General features: G+C 40.4%; 2 protein-coding genes across 2 annotated transcripts; both read right to left on the bottom strand.

Moving 5' to 3' along the window:
- Window positions 1-2,286: 2,286 nt before the first annotated feature.
- gcgb (glucagon b) lies at window positions 2,287-4,548 on the bottom strand. The gene is made up of 4 exons (XM_037110316.1): window positions 4,182-4,548; window positions 3,985-4,090; window positions 2,966-3,121; window positions 2,287-2,706 (listed from the first exon to the last, which is right to left on the bottom strand). The coding sequence occupies exons 1-4, from the start codon at window positions 4,264-4,266 to the stop codon at window positions 2,586-2,588; spliced, it is 468 nt and encodes a 155-aa protein (XP_036966211.1). The 5' UTR covers window positions 4,267-4,548; the 3' UTR covers window positions 2,287-2,585.
- Window positions 4,549-5,586: 1,038 nt separating this feature from the next.
- LOC119025246 (fibroblast activation protein, alpha) lies at window positions 5,587-15,863 on the bottom strand. Its single transcript, XM_037108630.1, has 26 exons — window positions 15,473-15,863; window positions 15,171-15,255; window positions 14,212-14,301; window positions 14,020-14,114; window positions 13,848-13,922; window positions 13,371-13,423; window positions 13,178-13,250; window positions 12,532-12,652; window positions 12,272-12,426; window positions 12,076-12,173; window positions 11,823-11,952; window positions 11,694-11,732; window positions 11,504-11,602; window positions 10,676-10,746; window positions 10,516-10,569; window positions 10,279-10,403; window positions 10,077-10,127; window positions 9,496-9,594; window positions 8,951-9,020; window positions 8,652-8,846; window positions 8,443-8,497; window positions 8,264-8,363; window positions 6,723-6,781; window positions 6,523-6,595; window positions 6,281-6,354; window positions 5,587-6,075 (listed from the first exon to the last, which is right to left on the bottom strand). The coding sequence occupies exons 1-26, from the start codon at window positions 15,473-15,475 to the stop codon at window positions 5,974-5,976; spliced, it is 2,244 nt and encodes a 747-aa protein (XP_036964525.1). The 5' UTR covers window positions 15,476-15,863; the 3' UTR covers window positions 5,587-5,973.
- Window positions 15,864-17,736: the final 1,873 nt, after the last annotated feature.

Below are 17,736 nucleotides of genomic sequence, written 5' to 3'. Positions count from 1 at the left end.
ATAAACATTGAAATATTTTGTACTGTAGACACAAGTTGGTTAAAAATAGCTGAATATACAAAATATATGGGAACAGAGGCCAACAACATTCATTCTCTATACACGAGTCAGGTGTTCCTGTAAATTGTTAATATGGATTCTCATGAATCGGCTGCTTATACGATGACAGTGATGGATCATATGTACACCTGTGTTTTATTTTTAATTCAGTTTTTTTGCAGTCCCAGTAATCTGCTCCTCTTCCCTGTCCTTAATATTCAAAGCAAGTAGTGGGCAGCATATCGTTGGAGTAACTGCTAACTGCCACATAATGTAGTAGTTAGCTCTGTTAGCTGTGCCGCTAGCAGTCAGGAAGGGAGCTTGGAGCACCAGCTTTGGGGAGCTTTGGACCGGGATGGGGCCAGGCTAGCTGGTTAGCTGGTTAGCATGCTCAGTTGATATCTCTGCTCCACAGTACATCGACGTCATCTCAATTGCAACTAGAAGTCGTACATATTGCATCTTTAATGATGTTAACTTGCAGCAACTTTATCGTTGCTTAAAGGTGATCAACATGATTCCATAATACAACCAAAACACACATATTTTTCCTCTCACCTTTAGGGCTTTTTATCCATCTAGATTGTTTCTGTGTGAGTTGCCAAATTTTGGAGATACAGCCTGTAAGAGATGTCTGCCCTCTCGACAGATACCAGGTACCTCTAATCCACAGTATGTGTTGTGAGCAGTTTCATATACAAACTATTTTCTTACAACTGTTCTTTCAACCACAAGAGACTTGTACTTGCTAGCTAGCCTCATATCGATTGGTAGATGTGAGTAGATGTTAGATGCTTGCTTCTGCACGGTGATACGGTTGACAGGTGTAGTTTGATAGAGAGAAAAATGTCAGTTAGCGGCTCATGATTTCTGGAAAGACACATTAGCTCTGAGTTTTTGAAATGTATTTTTTGGGGGTGGTTTTAGTGCCTCAAGCTGGATAGCTTGCAAGCTAGCATCCAATCAAAATCTCCAAAACTCAGCAACCTTGTAAGATACAAGATGCATTAGGTAACCACTGTTTTGTTCTCTTATTATACCGCAATACTAAAAGATATTGAACATTGCCACACATTCTTTCATCATATTCTCACAGGCTCGCCAATGCGATGACATGATGGAAACACCATTTATCAATGCTGCCAAGCACAAATGTCCAATTTATAAGTCCCCCGAGATTTGGCCTACAAATAGACTGAAGTGGGCAGAGGTTCCTGCAATCAACAGATGGTTTGATGTGCTGCAGATGACAGCTCGGAGAAGTGGCACATCCCAAAGCATGTCAAGCTGCTGGCTCATGTGAATTACTGTTTTGTCTCTGTGCCAGGAGGAGCTGGAGGGTGTCGACCCAGACATTGTTCCTAACCAGTTTGAGTTGATTGACAAGATTTCATGTTCTTTCATTTAGCATAACCCTCCTTGGCGTAGCTGTCAGAAGCGACACTGAGAAATCCCTCTCCGGCGAACAGCTGACAAGTGACACACATCATCCTGTTACCTGGTAGAGATCCCACGGTGCATTTCTCCCCGGAGTGACGTGTTTATTGATTTCCGTTCAGCCTCCGTGAACACTGGGAGTAGGAGAGCGTGGCAGGAAAAACTGTGGTTTCATGGTGACGAATTTACACTAATTTTAACAATCATACTGGATGCACCTTAAAATGGTAATTTACCAGTTGACTGTGTAAAATGTGTTCCTTGAAAATACTGTCATCCATTAATACTACCATGTTTTTTAAATTCTACTCTTGGTTGGAGTGCCCCAGTACCTCAACTGGTGAAGTGTACACCCCCATGTACAGAGGTCCTCGCTGTTAGGAAGACACAGCATCCCCCATCCCATTTCCCGTCACTCTTCAGCTTTTCTGTCAAGTAAAGGCAAAAACATTTTCTTGGTGGACATTAACAGGTGGACCGTGTGACTGAAACATCACCCTCATATAGATGTATGAGAAAATATGTGTCCATCCCATTTCCTGTCACCTTACAACTCAGGCCAAAAAAAACAAATTCAGTTCTTGGTGGACATTAACAGGTGGATCCTGTGAGTAAAATATTATCTATATAATAGATTTATGTTTACCCTCGGACGTTAATCTTTGCCAGAGTGATCCTCATTAGATGTATGTTTCCGCATGCATTAAATGTTTTAAAGAGGTAACTCATAGATTGTACACATTTCTTTATTGAAAACTAAATATGGACTCTTGTCTGAATATTAAGAAAAATGATACCATCTACAGAGATCAGTAATGTGATTGTAACGCACTCTTACAAATTTTACGTGAGTATGAAAATGTGGGGAAAAAATGGAATCGTGACGTGAAAGCTTGGTAAAAATTCACAAAGCGCTTTATGATTAAGACACATTTTTTCAAACAGACGGTGAGATTTAGCATTTCGACAACATTTCCCTCCAAACCGCTGAAGGGGCCGACAGAGAATTCAACAGCATGACGCGGAAAAAGAGGCTAGCACAGATTGTGAAACATAGAATAGCACAGAGTCAGTGTGAACTGTTTGCATTATTCGGGGAGCTGATGAGTTCAGTCTCTTCTGCCTCGGCCGGTCTTCAGCCAGGACACGAACTCCTTGGCTGCTTCATCCTGCAGGTAGGAGCTCACGTCGCTGGTGTAGGTGCCGTCTGCGTGGCGTCTGAATAGGCTCCTGTGGAAGCAGACGCATGTTCAGTCACAATTTTTCAATATGCAGGTGTGTTGCAAAAGGCGAGGTAAGAGTTAGAATCGTATCATTCGATAGAACTTGATTTTGAGATAAGCTCGAGCTGATTGAAAGCCAAAGAAATGGTTCTGATCCAGTACCAGAGGCATACAGCACACTAAAGTAGGAAAACTTGACTATGTTTAATCTGATTCGTAGTCTAGGTTTGACTTGAGGAGATAACGTAAGCAAAGGGCACACTCACCCGTTCCTTTTTGAGTTCTTCAGCCACTGGACGAAGTCTTGCGCTCTTCTTGTCTCCAGGTATTTACTGTAGTCGTTGGAAAATGTTCCCTCTGAGTGTCTCTTCATGTTTGGAAGCTCAATGGGTTCCGTCAACATGGAGTTTTCAGCCAGTAGCCTAGAAACAGGGGAGATAATTATGGTTAAGGTCAGAAAGTAAAGTAAGTTAAGCTTTTTTTTTTTTTTGATAGAGCACCTTTCAAAATATGAGTTGCAAGGTGCAGTACAATGCAAACATTGAGGAAAAATCGAGGGTATATACAGGAAATGGCTATAAAGAACGAAAAAAACTACCGGTAAGGCAAACAGAAATAAAAGAAAATGATCTTAAAGTGACACACTCTGTTGTAGGGTCATCACTCTCATCCATAAATCACATCTTATACACTTCACGGTCTGTCATCTCTCATGTGCGGTTTTATTTTGATGTCATCGCTGTTGCAAACCTGGCTTGTAAAATTTGAATTGCTCAAAAGACTCTGACCACATTGCGCCATTCGACACTTTTGTAAATTGAGCGTTGCAATTACTACAGTTACTAACAGGCAGCAGGAGAGACCAAATTATAACTAAATGAATTACAAACGAAAGTGTTTAAATGTATAAAAATAAGACTATGAGGAAATATGTACATTAAACATAATAACGCCCTCTCACATAACATCCTTGCTACACAACATAAAGCTACTTCATCCAACAGGTTTTCTTATTCAGGCTTTCAAGTGACATGAATATAGACTATACAGCAAAGATCCTTTTCCCCTAATGTCAAGTAACTTTCAAGAATTCTTTGCCTGTCTACCTTTTAGAATGCAGAAAATAAATGAAACTTGATAAATCACATTTTACAAAAATGAAAGGTTTTGCTTTTCTGCTGGAGCACTCGGAGGCAAAATTGAAATACCTGAGCCATTCAATTATGTTGAAACCTGTTTGTTTGCTTCAAAAGACTTCAGCCCTTGAACGTAGTAAGATACGTACATGGAGTTTCGGTCTGTGTCCTGGTCGGGCACCTGCCAGCTGCTTTGGATGATGATGAGGAGCAGGAGTCCAGCCAAAGAGTGAGCGCTTTTCATTGTTTGAGCTTCTGAAAAAGAGAAAGAAAAGACACAGTGAGAATATGAGTGTGTGCAGCATCTTAGGTAGGACATCCTGGGAGAGAGTCCAAGGCTTCTCACCTGTGCTCCTTTCTGTCGGGCTTCGGAGAGGAGGGACTGTAAAGCGCGTTGCTCGCTTCTCTCTTGGCTTCTGAAGCTGTTTCATGGTCCCCTCTACCCGTGCTCCGTCTTATATAGTGGAGCTGAGGAGCCTTCTCTCAGGTGACTACCCCCCCGTCACAGAGACAGCAGCATATCCTCTGTTACTCTCAACCCATTAGTCAGCTTCCGTCTCAGTCCGCTGAATGCATTTGACTCTGTTTGAAAAACAATATAACAGCATTACCTGAGTGGTAAAAGCTGCCACTTTAGGTGTCGCGATCAAACATGACCTCGTCTCTGACCTGACAAATAAATACCTGCACCAGTATGTGCTCATATGAGCACGTGTCAGTCATGTGAATTATGTGGTAACACTTAATAATAACCATCATTGATAAATGGTAAATTTATAGCTTCAACTTTAGTTTATTTCGCTGTTAAAAAACAATAAAATGATGTCATAAAGCAATCTTTTATTGAGATTTTGTTTGTAAGTAATAATTTCTAAATGGCTAATAAATATGGTATAGTTCATCTTTAAATATTATTTGGATGGTCATTAGAAAGCTGGAGATTTTTATAAACCTTTACGATTGCTCAATAAATAGATTACGAAGCATTTCTGTTTTTTTTTTTTTACATACTTTTTATTTTAATGAGAAAGTGCCATTGAGATAAAAAAAAAAACTTCTTAATAAGTGCGTACAGAATCGTACAGAAATTGTAACATGTAAAACACCTAAAATCAATAAAACTTCTAACAACATTTTTAATTGCATTGTTACCCCAATGTCCCACTTCATTGTACTTTAATAGTGAACTTTAACCATAAACAAAAGTTAATTAAAGCAAAATTATGTAGAAATTGGCACCCCACCACGGGCTCTGAGTGCGACAACAAATCCAAGGTGTGTAACAGTTTGTCAGATGTAATGTAGTTGCTGACTGCAAACTAAATATATTACATCATAACAATGTTATGTGTTAAGAGGTGTATGTTTAAGCAAACAAGTGTAAGGCTGTGATGCGACCGTCTCACTGAAGTTACACAGTGCAGAAACAAATGATAGCTAAGACAGAGCCACCGTTCAACCTGTTATTAGACACTGAACCATCAACACGATTTAGAGGCTGTTATTTTGTTAAAAAGCCACATAAAGTTTGTGTAAACATTAAATTACCATTTATGAATGATGGTCATTAAAAAGTGTAGCCCAGTATTCTCTATACTCGCTCCTGAGGTGAGTTTATAATGTTGTATCACCATAATAAAACATGCTGGATGTTTATCCAAGTCAAGTAGTCTATTCTGATACTGTACAGTTATGTGCAAAAATCATTTGGACAACATATGTGATATATTTCATAAATAAGGAAACTGGTATAAATTCAAACAATGTTTATTCCGCTTTCATCGGAACATGACTGCGACACAAATCATAATCAACACTCCAGTTCAGTGCAGTGCAATTCATCTATTGTATGTCATCATATTCACATATAAAAAAGGCGTTTAACCATAAATGCATGCAATGGCTTTTTAGTAAGTTATAAATGTCACATATTTTGACAAATGTTTCCATAATTCCACATAAAAATACAAGTGCTAATTTGTACGAGCGATCAAACATCCATTGCACATAAAAAAACAAATGTACAGTTTTTAACCTGATACTAGATCAGATCAGTGAGATAAAATATATAAAAAAAATTGAAAAAACAACAACAAATTTGGCAATGTTCCCTATAAATGCTGTCACATTCTTCACATCTATTTGGGATTTAGGAGGCATTTCTGCAGGAAGTGACTCATGAGGGCGTAGTTGTGACGCATGGCTGATCCCCTGAGACCGTGGTCCTTGTCAGTGTACCACTGAAATTAACAGCAAAAAAACTGATTAAACCATGGACTCAGAATTCAATGTCACAGTATCAAATTATACACATTTTGAATTCTATAAAGTGCATTAAATACATGGCAGGCTTTTTTTTTTTTTTTTTTTTTTCCATTTGAAATGTTCATTAAATCAACACCATCAAGGCCAGTATTAGTCCCACTTCCCTCAGCCAATATTTACCATTGCCTCAAAGTCCACCTGCTCATCCACCAGAGCTTTGGAGATCTGTGCTGCCTGCTGGAAATGGACATTGTCTACAGGAAAAAAAAGTGCGTTCGCTACGTGACCGAACATCAAAGCTCAAGTTTCCATCAAGGCAAACAGAATCAGTTTGTCCAAAGCTTTACAGGGTTACCTGGCTCACTGTCGGCTACCACATGTTTAAAAACCGAAAACTATCCAGATGAAGTGACTGAACGTACCGTCTGCTGTGCCGTGGACCAAAAGATAGCTGACTGTTTTGAAGTTCTTCGCTCTGGCCATCACTGAGGAATTCTGTTCAATAGAAGATAATCTTTAAAAACATTCAAACCTGTTGTAATTCATAAGATTTACTGAACTGTAGCAGTTTGAAAAGCTGGTTGTGATGGAGGTGACATTGTGATATATATATGATATTTACTTTGTAGGAGTCTGAGTTGTCTGTGGGAGTGCCCATGTAGCGTTCAGTGTACACCGCATCTGCAAAAGAACACTAAAAATTTAAATCCGCAATAGAACAGTCCGTACTAAACAAACTGTGAAATCAAAAATAAGAAACATTTTCAGAAAGTGGACCATATATAAAGGTGTCCTATGTACTATGCATGTCGAATTCATAGTACAAACAAACAGGGGGCAGCATAGCACCAGAATAACTGCTATAGATGTAGCTAGAGTTAGCTTGTTAGCTCAGTTAGCTGTGCAGCTAGTGGTCCAGACTGATAGCTTGGAGCATTGTGGGAGTATTGCTGTTGCTGTCAGCACAGGAGCTTTGGATAGCGACAGTAGGTATAGTTTCTATGCAACACAATACATAAACATCATAATGCTAAAACTGTAATATCTTCACCTTTCATTGATATTTTTTTCCAACTAAAATTCTCACATATTGGACCTTTAAACAGAATTTTTAATCCCTAAAAGGTAACTCCACTGATTTTACACAAACTCTGTTTTCAGGTCTTGGGGAGGACAGATCCATGTGTAAAAAAAAAAAAGCTGTGTACAGTCTTACCTACAGAGGAAGCCATGAAAAGTCTAATAAGCCAGCTCCTCATATCTGTTTGAGGCTGGCAACTACATTAGCCATTCCAAGGACTGGATTAAATGGATTTGTTAGTGTCTAGGCAGACTTTTTTGCACATTTTCATATTTGGTAAACAAACAAAATCACTTAAATACTACAAAGTTATGATTATTCTCACTACTTTAGTTAGTCATATACAAAAACTATAGCTAACGATGTAGATTTAAAAATTAATAGACCACAGCAGAGCATGTGAGTGGAGCTGAGCGGTGAGAATTTCCACTCCCCGCTTATGTGGGTGTTCGCTCCTTCGCTCCATCACTCCATCGCTCAAAATTATGCCAGACAGCTCCGCTCAAAGCCCGCTCTCCGCTCACCTAAAATTTCATTCAGCTCTGGTGAAATTGCTCCACGCTCGCTCAGATTTAAAAGAGGGATCAATTCCTGATGTTGCACCTATATGACCTGTCTGCTTGCTTTTCGAAATATTTTGCACACTCCGTCTCTCAAGGAATGACCTCTGATGCAGGCTAACCCTTGAAGGCACACGTGAGTCTGCGTGGACTTGTGCATGCCCTAGACTCGTGGAGAACGGTATCGAAACAGAGCTGGAGTGAAACGGAACCATCGCTCGGGCCTTTGGATTAAAATCCGCTCTGCGCTCCGACTATATTTTGCACGCTCCGCTCACATGCCCTGGACCACAGATTATTTTAGAATTTGTATATTTATAAAATATATTTGATGTTTAATACGTATGTACAAAAAAATATGTTAAACATTATATGGCATTTCTCGATAGTAAGGCTCAAGTCTAGGTCAATGTCTATCGCGAGCCCACTCAAGCCACTACTGCCATATCACACCTGACCAAACCAAGTGTAAACCCACTGTGATGTAACTCATCGGTTTGAATGAGAGGAACTATAACCAACCATAATATTCCCACTTGGCAACAGGGGCCACTGCTATTCCACACTTGAAGAGTCCAGTTCCAGCACCCAAGGCCATCGAGGTGACATAACCGCCATATGACTGAAGATCAGAAGAGATTGAATTCAGAGATTGAAGCAAAAACACCAAAGTAAAGGTTTGCGAGAAAAACAAAACTTACCCAGCCCCAAATCGCTATCCGGTCTTTGTCGATAAAGCCCATGTCAATGAATTTCCTGCAACACAGAAATCATTCATTAGCCTGAAAAAAAAAAAACATAGGAACATGTTTGGATATCCACTAAATCAGACACTTAACTAATTCCATTTTTATCCACACTGGGTCAATGTGAAATTACAGAGGTGATTGACCATTCAGACACACTATACCTCACAGCCGTCATCTGATCCTCCACTTCAAACGTCCCAAGGCGCTTGTAGATTGCGTGCAATATTGCATCGCCTTGGTAACCGCTTCCCCTTCCATCGAAGCTGGCGATGATGATCCCATGTGAGCTGGACAGGTACGTGCCCCAGTTGAGCTTGAAGCGATAGTCCACCCGCTGACTGCAGGGGCCCCCGTACCTGCACAGGTCAGCAACGGCGTCAGCGACAACACAGTGAAGCGTGCGAATGAACGTTCACTGGATTAAATTGGGGCTGAGAGCCGAGGAGGGCTGTTTACTCACACGTCGATAAGAAGAGGATATTTTTTAGACTTCTTGAAGTTTGGTGGTAACATCATTTGGTACCAAAGATCTGTTGGCAGAAGAAATTGGAATATTTACACAATGACATTTCAAATGTAAGTAAAATGCAAATATACTTATCCATCAAAATCGGATAAATATTCTTCACTTTTTCAAACGGCGTGTCCTTTTTAAGCCTCTTACATGAGGCAAAAAATATATACAAAAATATATCTACATTTAAAGTCCTGCTCCTGTCTTCACATACATCTGCTGAGGGGGGAAGTTGCTCTGTGTCCATCTTCAATCTCAGTTCAACATGTGTGATTTGTGACATCACAAATCTTTTGGAAGCCAGGTGTGGTCCAATACACAACTGTGCAAAAGTGTGTGGTGGAAAACTTCCCAGGGCACAAACCATGAGAAAAGATTATACACTGAAGTAGGACACATCTTGTATCAAGTAGTTAAACTTTCCAAAAAAAAATTCCATGTGGACAAAAACATGTACTCTGTAGGGGGTCTTTAAACATGTATCATCTCACCAAATCCTGCAATCTTTAGTGTGCCATACTTCATTGTTGGCATTTGGAATTCGGACAGGATGTTTTCCAGATCCTTGTTATCTTCAAGAACGCCAAGGTCTGAAAAAAGATAATAGAACAACTACTGTCACGCTGGCAATTACTGGAAATATTTTTTGCTTTCATGTTTAAAGCTGTTAACCTTTAAGTACCAAGGCTTATTTTCATAGCCTATTTATGTTCTCTCTCTGCTTGTTCAAGTCAGTCTACACAGAACTGTATATGTGCTGGCAACAAATGCATGAAAATGACCGGATGTAAAGGCAGAATCTGCAACTCAAAATGTTAAATATTCAGCTAGCCTTGGCTACGTGACACCATGACAAGGAAACAGAAAGTGTGGTTTTTCGAAAGTGCCTTTTTAACAGATTTATCACACTTTATGAGCATTTTAATGTGTGAAAATATGAACAATAACAACAGCAAGATATCAGAAATAGAAGCAGAGATTCTAATGGTGTTTTGTTATAAAATAATACATACATTTGTAATAAATAGTTTGGTAATCACGTTAAATCTGGTCAATTTCAAAGTATACAGACCTACACCTGGTCCCCGGTTGTCGATGAGTTTGTAGAGGGGCAGACCAGGTCCTGGGAGAAACAAAAATAGAAAAGACACAAATAGTTCATCGTATGTCAAGTCAACTTTATCAGTGACTGTTTTAGCTCAGATCATTGTTCACAGATGCTCCCAGCACACTTGACTTGATGCTTAAGATGAAAATGCGTGTGGGTAACTGACCGTAGCAGTCCACTCGGTAGTAAGAGGCGTCAGAGCTGAAGTAAGCCGAGTTGTACTGACACCTGTCCTCATTCAGGCTGCAGGTGAGGCACTGAGGGGCGGAGGGGCTGCTTCCAATCATGACCCTGAGGAACAACAACAAGGGGCAGATCAGGTCATCTTTCAGCTCATGTCAGGTCATGAAATAAAAGGAAAAAAAGAACTTTAGCCATTGGAGCAATAAGAAGATGTCCTTACTTGTAAAGATTTCTCTTCACGGGTATTCCTTGGTACTCATTACTCACATAGTATCTGTCGAGAAGACGGTCGAGATCAGATTTACATGTAATTTTTTTTCTTTCTACTATTCTTAAAGGCTTGTGCAGTTTTCCCAGCAGGGTGGGGTATCTTCACTCACATGGCATCTTTTGTCAATTTGGAGATGTAGATGACTTCCCACTTCCCAGAGGTAATAGGTGTTGCTTTGCCCTGAACAGAAAGCCTTCAGTGAATACAACACTCCACACCAATCACATGATGAAAGCTAATGAGCAGCATGTTTTCTGTCCGGTCACCAAGAAAAGGTGTTGGCATGTCACTTTTTCTGCAAACCACACATACAAATTTGTACACGTCATACGCATCATGTGACATTTACATTACATCGTGCCTGCCAGCCCTCAGGATTTTCCCAATTTTCCAACAATTCTCCTGTATTTCTCCCGATTTCTGACAAGTTTTATTTCCAATTTTCCCCCCTCTACAAAGAAATGGGCTGTAAAATTTACCACATCTATGTTTCTGTCAATCAGGGGGGTTTGCTCAACATTCATCACCATGCGTTGTCATGTAAAGACTCTAAATATGACTTCATGCCACAGATTTACACAAATTTTGACATAAAAATTCCTAATAAAAAGCCTTTCCTCAGGCATGACACAAGTGCAGAGACGCACCTTACAAGCACCTGTGCAAAAGGGTCACCTGACCCTGACTGCCTGACTGTGACTACAGAGATATAAGAAAAACATTCAATACTATACCATATAATTATAATAAATATGTACAGTGAACTCTGTAATGTGTTTATACGTCTGAACACACCAAGATAATAAATGTTGATGGGAGCATCATTTGGGGTGCAATTTGAAGAAATGGTCAGTGGTTTGCAGAAACGTGTCTTGCCGACATTAATTCTGGCCGTAGGGTTGTATTTTTTCCATAGATGTAATTAAAAAAGACTTACATCTTTCACATAATGAATGTGTTTGTATCCCTTAGTGTCACTCATCACTTTGTAGAAGCTGAGATTGTCTTTGGCGAAGAATATAGGTAGTGGCACGTACTGGAGAAGGGTGGTATTTCATAATCAGACACCAAACCGAACCATTAATTGCTGATTAATAATCTACTGTGGTGACATTAAAGGAACTTACATGGCCGACCCAGCCTGTCTTGCTTGTTTGCTCAAATTTCTACAGAGAGTGGAGACGTTTATTAACACAAAGTCAGTACATACGTGATTCTGTAGACGATCAAACTGGAAGCGGAGAGGTGACAGATACCTGTTTTTCTCTCCAGTTGCTTCCATCGAAGTCATAGATCTGTACGACCACGTAATTCTGTTTCCTTGTGAGCCACTGCACAGCGACGCGCTCGTCTGTGGGCCAGGTCACTGAGCACAAAATGTGATCACTGAGCAAGAGGCAACAGAAAGTGACAAGGTTTTCACGTCAGACAGAACATGGGGATGCTGTATTTGCCTCGGTTTTGATTATTTGAGCGATGCTGTAATGACGAACTGAAGAATATACAGACCCAGAAGCGACAGAAGCAGGGGCGACCACCTGAGTACGACGGGATGGATTGGTGGTATCGACAACAAACAGCTTGACCTTGGTGAGGGGAGATCCAGCCTGATCCAAATACACAGAACATGTAGAATTAGTGATAATGATAAAGCATCGCGAGAGTGTGAGGAATTAATACTACCAGTGCAGAATAAGCGTCCCACCTTTGGGTACGGAAAAATCACTGTCTCAGGATACTGCTCAGATCCGAACCAGGAAAACTCCACTTTGTGAACGTCTGTATCATTAAACTCTACGTAGGCCAAGTACTTTCCAGTCGATGACCACCATATCGCCCCGTTTGACGCAAACACTTCCTCTGAAATTGTTGGAGAAAAAAAACAAAAAAACTGTAACCATCTTCCATGAGGAGATGTATGCGTAGATTCACACGTCTGGAAAAAAAAAAGTGAGTGTTACGTACCCTCATATACCCAGTCAGGGACTCCATTTTGGATCTCGTTCTTTTTCCCGTTGTGGGTCACTTGTACAGTTTCAGCATTGACATCGGATTTGATGAAAATGTTGTAGTCTGTGATGTAAGCCTGAAAAACAAAACGCGGTCGACTGGTTTTGATGACTTTAATTACAAACTTACTTGCAAGAAATGTACATAAGTAGTGAAAGTAAAGAGAGTAAACTTATTACACATGTATTCTTGGGTCAACCAATTATCAGCCTGGATGAATATGTGATTATTCGGCATTTGTCTGATTACTGCTACTTTAACTCTGAAGCAATCTGCAAAACAAAGTTATCAATTCCATGTATAGAGTAAAAAGTACAATATCTTCCTCCAAGACATAGAGGAGTCTAATTAAAAAAAGTAGCAGAAAATGAAAACACTTAAAGCACAAAAGTGCACTGAAGTGCCGTACTTAAGTAGATGTAATCAGTTACATTCCATCAATGCTATCAAATACAGTTTCTACACAAGTCTTGTGGGACCTCTTATTTATTTGGGAAAATGGCAGCTTGTTTCAAAGCTGGTGATGTTGCAGCAGCTGTAACATTGTTCACTCCAACTGAATGTGAAGACAAGGCCTTGTGATAATGTGGTCCAAACTTACATATTTGTTTCCCGTTGGGGCCCAGGCAAAGTATTGCACAGTGGTGGGAAGAGTCACAGGCATCACAAATTTCCTGGATAGAAACATGAAAATAGGTTGAGGTGATACCGAGTACATGGCTGCCTGTTAGTTCACATGATTACGGATGATTTCCAGCAGTTTGTGAGCGATTCTGTCTCAACAGAAGACTTACGAGCTCTCCCTGTCGTAGATGGAGTAAGAGGCCGTGTACGAATGTCTCCATTTCTGTTGGATTGCAAACACAAAAACGTGTTAGACTTTTGTTATCAAGTCTTCTACACTCAAACTTTAATGTGCACTGTATAGTTCTAAACTAAATAAAAAACTCTCTTTGTTTTCATGACTGAATAAATTTAATAAACAAACTGACCTTAAAGGACGAGACAGTTTCATGCTGTTTTACTTTAATTATACATAGCGGACCCTGCCACCTCTCTAGCTTCAAACAGTGCTCTGGGGACTCTGAGAACAGCTTGTTTACTCAGTTATGGACAAACTAAATATTTCTGAGCTTGTATTTTTCCTCGTTAATATTGTGAATATTAAAATTCAGAGTTTGAATTTCTCCTCCACGACAACCTAGTGGCCCTTTAAGGTGACACTTGTCTGTAACTACCGTGGAAACAAGCACTGAGAGGGAGTTTCTCACCTTTGTGTAATTGCTCTCAAAAGCGATGTATTTATAATCACCTGACAACAAGTAACCTGAGGCATCCACTTGAGCCTACAATGAAAAACAATTATAGTATGTCAGTTATTATTCAGCACTTACAAAATCATATTCATTGTTAAAAACTGTGAAAATAAATAAAGCATATTACAAAGGTTGAATTGCTCAGATATAGAGACTGCTCTTTTATTTCAGCGTTGTAGAGGAAGAGATTCCCGTCTCTGTCTTTATGCAGATACTCCTTGTCTGCAGATGCAAAGGACAATAAAGATGCTTGTGAGAGATTTGCACATGACACCGAGAGTCATGTGTCAAAGAAGGTGATCTGAGTGACGGGTGATACCTGATATCCAGTACACATTGAAGGATTTCCACCTAATGGTGTCATTGAAGTAATCTTCAAATGTGTACGGCCGCTTGGCCCCCCCAGACTCTGAAACATTGGAGAAGTCATTTCAATATTATTATCCTGATTATTATGTTATTATTATGGTTATTGTTGTTGTTATCAATATTATTCTTATTAGTATTGTTATTATTGCTGCTGTTATTATTATTATTATGATTGTAATTATGGTTGGGTGGCTGTGGCTCAGGGGTACAGCTAGTGTATCGTTATTAGAAGGTCGCTGGTTCGACTACCCTGGTCTGCATGTCTTTGGGCAAGATACTGAACCCCAAACTGCTCCTGATGTGCTGGTTGACACCTTGCATAGCAGCCATCGCCTTCAGTGTATGTATGAATATACTGTAAGTGAAGTGAGTGAAATGTATAATTGTTGTTATTATTCTTATGGATGCTGCCATTATCATTATTATTATTATTGTTTGTATTCACCCTGCACCAGAACTTGTTGCCTGTATAAATAAAAAAAAAAATGAAATATATATGTACATACACATACAGTATATTCATATATATGTGTATAAACCTCATCCAGCTGTGCGTCACGCGGGGGCGCTATTATTGCAACTTCCTGCTGCCTGATATTAACGAAGACAGACGCAGGCGTAACTTGACATCCTACTTTGAATCACACTGTCATTGTTCATTCACAAGTTTGTCCATGAATCGATCTAAAGAACTAAAGCTGCGGACAGAAACGAAAGAACTAAAAAAAATAGTCTTAAATGAATCAATCATGTGCGTAAAATCTGTTCACAAAACATGATATGTTTTTTTTTTTGTTTTTTTTTCCCCAGGTGGTGCCACAAGGTGTTTTTGATTATGTCCATGGCGAACAGGAAGCAGTGACACACGCACACAGACACACACCAACACACACATACACACACACTTACTGTTGGAGAAGTACACCGCGGGGATCGTTATTAACGTGATGACGACAGCCGCCCCGACCACCCCCCACGTCACCTTGCTGCAGCCCTGCGAGAGGTGACAGGAAAGTTAGGAAAACATCCTCTGACATCACAACAACACACATGCTGACACCGCAGCTCCTCACACTGTCGTCTGTTCATCGGTCCAGACAACTCCACTCAGTCCACACTGACTAACCCTGCATTTACTTCTGTTGTCTTTCCTATTCAAGAACTTTTTTTCCCCCCTCTCCTGAGCGACTGGCGGTGGATCGATTACTGACCATGGTGATGATGAAGAAGAAGAAGAGGAGGAGGAAGAGGAGGAGGAGGAGGAGGTCGCCGCGAGGCTCTCAGTCCTTTAATAATCCTCGCAGGTCGCTGATGAGAAGTTTGGAGTGACTTGTTGGAGAAGCAGCCTGGTCAGCATTCTCTCCTCACCGCAGCCCCTCACAATGGCTGGACACTGGAAAAGATCTGTCCGACTCGAGCAGGAGCAGCTTCCTCACACGTCCCGCTGCATTCCTGAGAGCAGCCCGGCAGCAGACAGACAGACGGACAGACGGACACAGACAGCCAGAGATGCCTCCTGAAGTCAGCAGTCTGTTGCACAAGTTTCCAGGAGCGCACGACTCACTGCTGCTACTTAGGAAGTGGCTTTTTTTTTTTTTTTTTTCACCGAGAGGCGCAACTACTCCTCGACTCAGTGAAAAAGCAGGAAGACTTCCCTGCTCAGTCCAGCGTGTGCTCCTCTTTTCATAGTTTCCACTTGTACACTCATCCAGAATGAGTGGTGGATGTAACGAAGTGCTTTTACTTTAATTTACTGCTACTCTACTATCTCAGAGAGCGAAGTATCACTCTGTGTACTCCACTATATTTCTAGGACAGACATAGATACTCCTCAGAGTACCAGTGTTCACACCCTTTATGTCAATGCACTTTCCAATGAGGGCATGAAGGATTAAGTTCCTATGCACACAAACAAATGATTACCCCAAAACACTGACTGTATGTATTTCAGTTTCCATGTAACTTAATTTCACAAGTTCTACATTAAGTATATCAGAGGGCTAGATAGATAGATAGATAGATAGATAGATAGATAGATAGATAGATAGATAGATAGATCTAGAGAACTTTTCGGAACTCATGAAATGTTTTTGACATGTGGATCTCAGAGGACAGCTACAGCTCTAACACGATTCATGATTCTTTGCTTTAATTTAAACCACCTGACAGAGTATAAAAATAGCTGAAATGTGCCCTAAATCTAAAGCAGTAGAATACAACATTAAAGGGGCCCTGAGGAGTTTTATGTGTTGCCCTGGTTGTCGTCTGTTAACTTCATGTTGGTGCACTTCTGTTGCCTCAGAGCGCAACAGTAACAAGCCTCCAAAACTCATTCTTGAGTAAAAGTTAAGATAAAAAAAAAAAAAAAATCTATAAAATCTGCTACTGAACTCTGAGGCAATCTGCAAAGTTTAGTGATATCCTGCAACTGTGTGAAGTTTTAATTATGGCCTGCCAAAGGGACTGCAGATGTCAATTAGCTCCAAGCTAACTCTGGTACAGTGCATGGTCAAATAGGAACATTTATGTTCAATGTTGCACATCGTCCCTCTACACACACAGATGAATTCATTCAATTCAAATCAAATCACTTTTATTTATACAGCCCAAAATCACAATCACATCGCCTCAATGGGCTTTGAAATGTGGACAGTGAACGACATCCTCTGTCCTTAGACCCTCGAGTCGAGTGGGGAGAAACTTGCCATGTTGAGGGAAAAAAAAAAATTAACACGGGGAATAAAAGAGGGAATGGAAGAAACCTCAGGAAGAGCCACAGAGGAGGGATCCCTCTCCACAGGATGGACAGACATGCAGTAGCAATCACGTGTACAGAAACAAACCACAAACTCACAGTGTACAACTTGCAACTTGTTAATTAAGTTTGTGAGCCAAACCAGCTGTTTCCCACAGTTTCCAGTCTCCGTGCTATGCTAAGCTAACAGGCTGCTGGCCACAGGACAAGAAAACTGGGCCAGTATCAGTCCTCATCAAATTCACCTCAACACCATCATACTTCTCAATACGTTTAGCTATTCTTTTCAAAAACCTAAACAACTAAACAAAAGTTCATCCTCAGCATTTTGGACCTTTTAGTGCATTAAAGGGGCTCTATGGAACTTTTGTGTCAGCTGACTCCACTTCTATAATGGCGTTAGCTTCTGTTGCGCTCTGTTAGTGGAGCAGAGAGAGGCTCTTGGATGAGGCGCTTGTTCATAAAGTCTCGTCCTTGGACTGTCACGGAAAGTCCCACCAGAGTCCTTTACAAAGAAATCCACGGTCCAGCAGCATTGAACAACTTCGACAAATTGTCAGGCTTGTTTAGGCAGCTGAGAGAGACAAGGAAGATCAAATCGGGTTGCATATGACCAATAAAATAGTGATTATTTCATGTAAAGTGCTTTAAAATGCTACACAGAGCGCCTTTAATGAAGCAATTATATAATATAAAACACTGACAGAACATTTTCCGGTG

Source organism: Acanthopagrus latus, chromosome 9, assembly GCF_904848185.1.
Source record: "Acanthopagrus latus isolate v.2019 chromosome 9, fAcaLat1.1, whole genome shotgun sequence".
Classification (NCBI taxonomy): Eukaryota; Metazoa; Chordata; class Actinopteri; order Spariformes; family Sparidae; genus Acanthopagrus; species Acanthopagrus latus.
Note: the sequence above shows the minus strand (reverse complement) of the source record. Positions and strands in the feature narration are given on the sequence as shown.